The sequence below is a fragment of the Aplidium turbinatum genome, chromosome 16 (genome assembly GCF_918807975.1).
Source record: "Aplidium turbinatum chromosome 16, kaAplTurb1.1, whole genome shotgun sequence".
Lineage (NCBI taxonomy): Eukaryota > Metazoa > Chordata > Ascidiacea > Aplousobranchia > Polyclinidae > Aplidium > Aplidium turbinatum.
Window position 1 is genome coordinate 3,433,531 of NC_137487.1, and position 8,509 is coordinate 3,442,039.

At 39.6% G+C, this 8,509-nt stretch overlaps 2 protein-coding genes across 2 annotated transcripts; both read right to left on the reverse strand.

Moving 5' to 3' along the window:
* Positions 1–1,504: 1,504 nt before the first annotated feature.
* On the reverse strand, positions 1,505–2,628 carry LOC145785908 (SUN domain-containing protein 3-like; the record flags this gene model as incomplete). The annotated part of the gene is made up of 2 exons (XM_082597605.1): positions 1,505–1,753; positions 2,480–2,628. Coding segments are annotated over 2 exons (312 nt in total), but the record flags the coding sequence as incomplete, so codon positions are not given.
* Positions 2,515–8,078, reverse strand: LOC145785986 (uncharacterized). Its single transcript, XM_082597679.1, has 10 exons — positions 7,963–8,078; positions 7,343–7,416; positions 6,940–7,071; positions 6,485–6,553; positions 5,503–5,684; positions 4,817–4,949; positions 4,306–4,482; positions 3,801–3,937; positions 3,080–3,275; positions 2,515–2,664 (listed from the first exon to the last, which is right to left on the reverse strand). Exons 1-10 carry the CDS (start codon positions 8,015–8,017, stop codon positions 2,644–2,646), a joined length of 1,176 nt encoding a protein of 391 aa, XP_082453805.1. The 5' UTR covers positions 8,018–8,078; the 3' UTR covers positions 2,515–2,643.
* Positions 8,079–8,509: the final 431 nt, after the last annotated feature.

Sequence of the window (8,509 nt, forward strand, 5' to 3'; positions counted from 1 at the left end):
TGTTTTTCTTGTAACTACTCTGACTTTTTTGTTTTTGTTTATTATATTTCTAACTGTTTACACCTTCACTATTAGGGTTTGTATGCTGCAGTGAACTTTCATTGCCTGCTTACCAGCTTAGTGCTGTATTCTACACTGTTTAGTTGGACTTGCAGAATGTCTTAATATATTGTGTTTTGATCTTCATCTTTTGTTATTTTATATTACAAGTGCATTTTTCTGCTTTTGTCTTCAACACGTGCATCTTCTTTTTTTGGAAAGTAAGAGGAGACATAATTCACATCAGGTCAATTTTCTCAGTAGGTGTAGCACAGCAATGTTGTCCTAGTTTCACACTTGATTCAAAGTTTTGGTATTTCTACTCATTTTATCAGCACTGTGTATTCACAAACCTATGATATTCTTTCTTTTTCATGCTTGGCATTTCTTTAGTGTAAAAAGGACAATTTCAAGTTAACCTAAACTTTATATTATGTCATTATTCAGATGCATAAGAATAGAATTTAATTTAGAATAGGCCAATCCCATTCTCTGTTCTTATAAACTTGTATTTTATGATGCTCAATCTTATCTGGCAGCAGGGTGGCAGGCGGTAGGCCTATATCATATGAGGTAAGCGACATATTTATCTTTCATATTCAATATTATTGTGCAATGTGCATAGCCTATTAAAATTAAATACGGTAATAGTTTTATTGTAGCCTGATACTATTATTTCGCTCAGATGTCTAATTCTGCATTAAAATGTTGTATGGTGTGCACTGTGCAATACGCCTAAGCAAACATCACGCGCTTTGCCCAAGACGAAAGGGGGCCGGAATGACTCTTCGTACCCTTAGCGAAAACTTCTCTCAGAGGCCCTGCCTGTAGTTAAAGTCTTGCAACGTCTAAAAGCTTAAACAATATAATAGCCTCAAGTAGAGGAATGGACGATTGCTAAAAAATCACAGTTTTTAATCTTTTCTGGCAAAAAAGACTTGAAAAGAATACACTGGAATTTCAAGCGCCTCGCGAACCTCCAAAAAATGGCTCCGCCCCCCCCCCAGGTTGAAAACCCCTGCTCTAAACTCAATTTCGGTAAAAGTGGCGCCTACATGGTTTTGGAAATGGACTCGACTGCTCTCCATTCAGCGGCACCTAATGAATGGAATAATTTCCCGGCAACACCACTTCAACAATCGGGAAACTTCACTCTGTCAATCTCGGTAACCGGCCCTGTGTCAAGAGCCTCTACAAGTAGGCTACAGTATGCGAAACTACCAGGAATAACCTATCAAGGCTTTGTCAGTCCGAGGATAAAGATTCAAAACCAACCATTCCTTTTTAAGCAAAAAACTTTACTGTACTGGATCTGTATCACTAACTTATCAGCCTTACAAAAATTTAACCTTAAAATAAATTTAGGGCCGAATTTTTCCAGGGTCTAAGGCTATAGCCTTATTAGTCTAATGGTTAATCCGGCCCTGACAACACGTCGCTTGGGGTTTGTTTTACGATTGGCAGTTTTTTTCAAATTGCGTTATTTTTTACTTCAGAACGTGCGGTAAGCAAAAACAAGGCAATTGTTTGTGAAAACTAATCGGAAAAATCTCAGCCGGCTTTCTGGCCATGAACACGGAATCTGTAGATGCAGGTGAAGTTCGGATGTCCCCAGTTGCTTGCCACACGGAGTTCGATGAAACTGAAAGCATCCTCCACCTTGTATGCGTCATCGATCTCATAGTACTGGATCGGGTTCTTGTTCTCATCATATCTAAGTGAAGACATTGTGACGAGTCAGGTTTACAAATCGGTCTTATTACGTTGGTTTAACGTCTGATAATAAGAATGCTTGTTTTTATACATATATCGTTGTGTCCATCGCAGAATGCGTTGCTCCTCAACGCTTTAGAAAGCAGACAGTGTCAATGCAGCCGTATAATCATTCAGAAAGATTCTATTTGAATAAGGACCTTCTGATGATCCTCCTTTAGGTGAAACAGGCTGTCAAGGGTTTAGATAGTAATAACTATATTTGATTTAATTCGATTTGCTTTGCTTTTTGCTTGCCATTGAGCACATTTTGTAGTATTAATAGTTTTCATTGTTTCATCATATAGAATAGATGCTTACGCAATAACATGCAAACTCTGAAAGAAAATAATTGAAATATAAAGTAAAAAATATTTTCGGTTTGCTTGGAACGCTTTAGCTCAGGATTCCTTGGCAGCTCTGACATCGACAAATTATGTCAAGGCTCGCACCTTTGGTTTTGTCAAGTAAATTGTAACAAAGACCCAAGTTGACAGGGAATCAAGACTGTTGTGTGTCTGACAGCCTTTTACAAGAAACAACTTTGTGTAGTTCTAGCAGACACACAACAAATTCAGATCATCGTCAAATTTCAAATGGTCTCAAAATGCCATAAAATGACTTTATATAAAACTGCTTTTGAAACAGTTTGAAAGTGCACCCAGGTACAAAACAAAATGGGCGTAACCTGAACGTCCCAAGCAGCACCCCAGCCTCATCGCTGGCGGTGCTGAGACCGTACACAGAGAAGTCTTTCGGAGCACTGGATATGTTGTTGTATATGGATATGTTGCGCCTTTGGTATATGCTCCAGGGTGAAGGCGGTAGGTAATATCTTGAACGACAAGCTGATCACTGCGAATCCTTGTGAACCTTGCGGAGAAACAGTTTATAAACCTCCACTATACACTAAAGTAAAGTAAGCATGATGATGCAGGGTTTAATCGACATACGCTTGTACCAATCGATCACGTCAAATGGGTCGTTGCATAAACAATGGGGTACACCGAAGAAGGTTGAGCATTTGAGCAGGCAATGTAGTTGACTAGTTGTTCTATAGGCCGCACCTTCAGCACAAGAGAGACTGTTGGTCCTCAGAGGTAATTTATCAACACTTCGAATGAACTGACTGTAAGTTCAGCTCTAAATCCAGAAAGCCTGGTGAAGAAACGAAAAAAAGGCAAAAAATAGTGACACAGTTCTGCTGTCAATGATTAAAAGTTTCATAATCTGAAATATTCCAAGCGTGCAGAACTATCAAAACTTTCTACAAGAAACAAGAACTAACCTTGAACGCCCAGCATTCCCCTGGCATGACGCTAGGCTGGATCACAGACCTCGGGGTGTTGTTGTTGTAGTAGATCGGTATGCCCAGTATGCTCACTAACGCTGTTCTGCGCTCGACCGACTCCGAACATCGAGTGTTGACGATGGAACCGCCGGCACTTTCCAACGCAAAGTCCAGTACACCGATGCGGTCGGCGCTGGGGTAGAGAAGGTGAATTGAGCAACAAATTATGATGAAACAAAACGAATCGTGTGAGGACTAAACTAGGAACAACAACACCAACAAATCTCGAGAAATATTGGACCTTAGAGTGGAAGGTCATTTACCAAATGTCATAAAAACAGGATCTCTAAAATTGACTTTTAAGTACTAAGGTTCTGTTGTCATTGATATACTGTAATTACGAGTTTTTAAATTTAATAGAAATGGAGAAACAAAAAGATAACTAACCAAAACCATACAACAACCAAGCCATCTCGGCTTATCGGTGATTACTACTGGTGAGTGTTACTACTTTGTAGATGGTTAGGTCATAGAAAGCAATAATGAATCAACAGTTGATGTCCCATCACATCACGCTCTGTCAAGCAGCACATAGCTCAAGCAACGCCTCTATGCGATCGGCCAAGTCTCATGAAGCAACCATCATCGTCACTAGCAAATATACCTTTCTTCACCGAGACCAACCAACAAAGTAGCTGCCATCGCTATAGCACCCAACCTGTATAAATTAAGAGCGTCTTGGATCCAAGCCTTCACCAAAGCCTCTGATATCTTGGACGAGTGCCGGGTCTGGAAAACAACGCTGCTCAAAGTGATGGCCGGTTGGGCCTTCGCCTTGGCAGCTTTCTTCAATGCCTGTTGTGGAAAAAAGTGAGGTTGTGATCCGGACAATTTGAGCCTGAAGTTAAAGATCTACTCTCATTACGGAACGGTAAACAAAGGTAAGATTCAATTGACTAACAAAAGCAGCGGTTAAGAACTAAGTGGCATGAATTGGTGGTGCGATACTGATGAGCCCAGCCTCATGGGCGAAACGCGTTGCTACACTCGAGTGCCGAAAAACACGTGATAATGTGTCGATGAATCAGCCTTTCACTCTCAATGTGTTGAACAGCTTCAACAAATTCCAGGCTCAGTTGGTGGAGTTTAACCGAAACAGAAAAAATCATTAATAATAATAATTGTTTAGCCGCGATGTTGTACAAGAGCACAAATCGACTTACTATGATGCTTTTATCCAGCTCTTCCTTGAAGTTCATCTCAATCTGAGAAGAATTCTTCATGACCTGCTCCTGCATCTTTTGGAGAGCACCTTCCTGCACGAGCTCTCGCTTCCCGAGCCACTCCAGGAAGACTAGAGAGAGGAACTGGTACCGACGATTCTCCGGGGATCCATGAGGCTGCGTGGTCAAATAAAAAACATACATATGGAATATGACGTTATTTGCATGTTCGCATGGACTGACTTTGAAGAAAAGGTTGATTGAAAAAGAATGTAAACAATTTTTTTTAAAAACATTTGCAGCAAGTGCAAAGATAGAATAAGTAAGCGAGGTAGTGTGAAACTGACATCTTCAAAAGAAGTGGAAAGAGTGCAACGCAGTTGTTAGCGGCCCAGTGCAGACATGTACTGCATGCCACCATGCCAGGACTATTAGTCTCATACATTGATACAATGAACAACAAAATGGCAGTCATGTCATCGTAGTGTACCAGAAAGTGGGTGGATCTTACCTGCTGATCCTTAGGAGCACCACTCGATCCCTTTTGGAGGAGGAACAAGAAATTCTCTACGAACTGATTGTTTGAGACTTCTTTCAGGAATGTTATATTACCGGCATGCTTCTCCATGCTTGACTTAAACAAACTAGAAATATATAAAAATTAGAATATTTTTATAATTTTTTAACAAGTTTGTGTAATTCAAGACTAGTTTTAGTTCAACAAGTTATGATGTCACCAAAGTAGGGTATATGTTTGTGGAGTGTAGATGGTGAAGAAAAGTTTGTAGTTAATTCGTTATAATGTTTCAAAGCAACCACTCCACAATACGAACTAAGTTATTTTTAATGTTTATACACCAGTTATATTATTATAGGCTGGGTACTTTGTAGTACTGCCAGCGAGATTGTAATGTCCACACCTCGTCACCTCAACCAAGGCTTTGTCGACAGTCACACCGCGTTACAACTCACCAAGAAACAAAATAAATTCGCAGCATTGTGATAATGAAGATAGAATACGAAGTGTATTTAATACAGCTCAATCAGCACTCAGCAGGTGGAAAACATATGTACTCTTGCTGTAATGTTTCACCGCTGGGTGGATTCAAAACAAAATGATCAGCAATTAGGTTTCAACAAAAGAACACATTTGAAGCATCGACCATGCTGCCGTACATGCCATCACCACATCTCTACCTGTGGTTCTTGCGCAGGATGTCGTCCTTCCCATCAAAAGTGAGGAGAAGCTTCTCAAACTCTGTCAGTTTGTCAAGGAGCTCCTGAGAGGCTCCTTTGCTCAGCTCCACGCTCGAATTGGTATTGTTCCTCAGGAAGAGGATGGCATTCGTGTGATTCGCTCGGAGGTAGCCAAGTTCCAGCTGAAGAGGATGACAGAGTTGCAATACTCAATAAGTTTCAAATATCGTTTTAGCTTAAGGATGGAAATATTAGTTGATCATTAACGATCGCATAAGACAAAGCTACAAAAGCTATATTTTCGTGGTCTTGCCTCACTTCAAATGTTGGTGATTCTGCAAGATACTATGCATGGTTTGGATGATGACCGAATATAGGTTACAATAATTGTCATCTCGAGGCTTTTTATATTCTCACAAAACCGATTTCTAGCATCCGACCAGACACTAAGTGATGCTGCACCAGCTTAGTTAGCATTTCTTAACTATATGCTTCAATCAAAATTTATAAAAACGAATTAAAAAGTAGCTTTTCCAGTTAAAAGTATGCGCTAGGTGGGTATTATACAAAATTGTCGTGTACTTATTGTGTTGGTGCAAATGCTATTACATGTATCATTTTAGTTGAATGACTGACCATATGATGTGCTCGACAGCAGATATTACATAACAAAGGGCAATGCTAGCTAAGCGTAGGGATTTGGTTCACTCAATAATATTTGGCGGATCGCTCTCTATTGTTTCTTTTTTATGATGTTGCCATAAAAAGAAACGAGCAGCTGTAGTGTGAATGCACCACAATGCATAAGTTCACATTTCGATTTCTAACTTACAAGGGTTGACAAAATTTGCTTTCAAACTAGAGCTAAGCAATTAGTTGTTTGCTGCCATGGGTGCATCCTCATCTTTTTTGATCATGTTGTAAAAGAATAAAAGAAACGTGAAAGATTTTCATTAAAAAGCACTTCAGTTCACCACCTGACCTGCACATCATACAGCTTGTCTTGAAGGTATTCATTGTTCTTCAACAACAGTGATATGTGCTTTTCCATCTGGTCATGATACATCAGGGTAAGTCACTTGGTAATAATTCAACGACAAAACGAAACAGTTCTAAATTTAAACACTTGTTGGAAAAGTTCTAAACTTAAGCAACTGAAGCAAGCAAACCTTTCCATGGGTTTTGACGTTTTCGCATCATGACGTTACGTTTTCGCAACCACAAACGCAACAAACGTTGAGCAACAAAACGAAGTTACCTCCGGGCTTCGACGCGGTCTCCTTCAGTCTGAGTGAGTTTTTTAAACCAGAAAAGCTAACTCCAACTCCTCATGATTATACAGTATGTGTATTATGTAATGTATACATCATTAACTTGTGCCACTTTGCAAATCAAGCGCTAAACCAACCATCTTACTCCACAGAGGTAACCACTCACATTTTTATGGCTTTCTGAAAGTTTTTCTAGGTCGACTTCATAACCAGTTTGAAGCAGTTTTATCTTGCTCAAGGCATTGGCATGGCGGTCTGCTATGCGCAACTCCATTTCATGAAGCGATAGCTCAAGTTTCTGAGAAAGTTGTAAATCTTATGTAAATTCCATTACAGAAAGCATACATTTCGTACACTACCTGTCGAGCTAGATCAATAACTTAAAACATAGGTAATAATAAATAAAATGTTGCGTTAAAATAAGCGTTGAAAATGTGTGTAAGTTTCAAAGGTTTATGCACAACTCGGAAAAAAGAAAAGGAACTCATCTACACAATGACGCTGACGATGGTAGTAAGTTGTTAAAAGATAGAGATCAATAGATCAGCGATGAGGATCGTGGATGTTACCTGAAGGGATCTTTGCATGGACTCTGAAGACCTCGTATCTGCAGTGTAGGAGGGTGGGTCTGTCTTCCCGAACCCTGAAAGATGCTCACAATGACAACCATTGCGACCCATATATCGCCGTGATTGAAACACAGGGAGTGACAACATTTACCTAAACTTTACTAGTGCCATGCTAATTTCTTTGCATTTACGCCACTCTTCTGTGCTTGCGGGTGGTACCACAATACAGTATCGAACATTTGTTTTAACATTAAGGGTGTTAATCTAACGCTCAAAATCAGAGAGTGATAAAAATATGACTAAAATCAACCAACTGGCTTATCTGAAAATGTTTGCTTTGAAGTAAAGTGAAGCAATAATAGACAAAGTTTTTATAATTAGTTGGTCAGAGTGGCAGTTGTCATCTCAATCCACATCGTTCAAAGTTGCACTGTTATAGCTTGTGGCATAATCTTGAATAGGCAACCAACCACTTGTAGCATAAAGCTACATCTCGAGTGAAATGCATGGCGTTTCCCTAGTGAGACCAGTTGGAGCCGCGTTATATTTTGCTGATAAAACGACATCCAACTAATCAAAGCAGCAGCACTAAGCATCAAACTAAACGAAGTTGTACTTACAGTCGAAAAATGAGAACGGAGAAGCAAATATGGGAGCATGTTCCCTCTGGTACATCCGAGACAGTGAGAAAAACAAAAGCAGTAAACCTAATATGGCAGCAACAAAGTAGTGGAGCTTCTTTAAGCTCGACATCTTCGCAGGAAGTGTTGGTTCCAATTGAATGCTTCTAGTTAACAGTCAAGTGTAGAGAACCAGAAGTCGCGCAACGCTCTGCATTGATTGAAAAATTACAGCTCGCAAAGTTTCCATTTTGCATCGTTTCAACGCCTGATGATTTTTAAACGTTTAAGCAACGTGAAAACGATGCAAAATTATACATTTTTGCTAAAGCTTTTCAACCAAACGACAATCGCCCTCAGGTTGCACATTACTTGTCGAATAGTTTTAGTACGACTACACAAATCACTTGGTTTACATTTTACATTTTATTATCAATTATGATAGCTTGTTTGGAGAGTTTGCCCAAACGCTTTATTAATTTTTCAGAAACCCAAGTTATGATGTAATGTTTCTTCCCTTATACCCCAGTCCTCAATTACGGTGGAC

Coding starts and splice junctions, on each gene's coding strand:
- LOC145785986 (XM_082597679.1), bottom strand. CDS start 8,017: ATGTACCAGAGGGAACATGCTCCCATATTTGCTTCTCCGTTCTCATTT. Junction 7,417..7,962: donor TCCGTTCTCATTTTTCGACT/GTAAGTACAACT, acceptor AGCATCTTTCAG/GGTTCGGGAAGACAGACCCA. Junction 5,685..6,484: donor ACAAGCTGTATGATGTGCAG/GTCAGGTGGTGA, acceptor CATCCTCTTCAG/CTGGAACTTGGCTACCTCCG.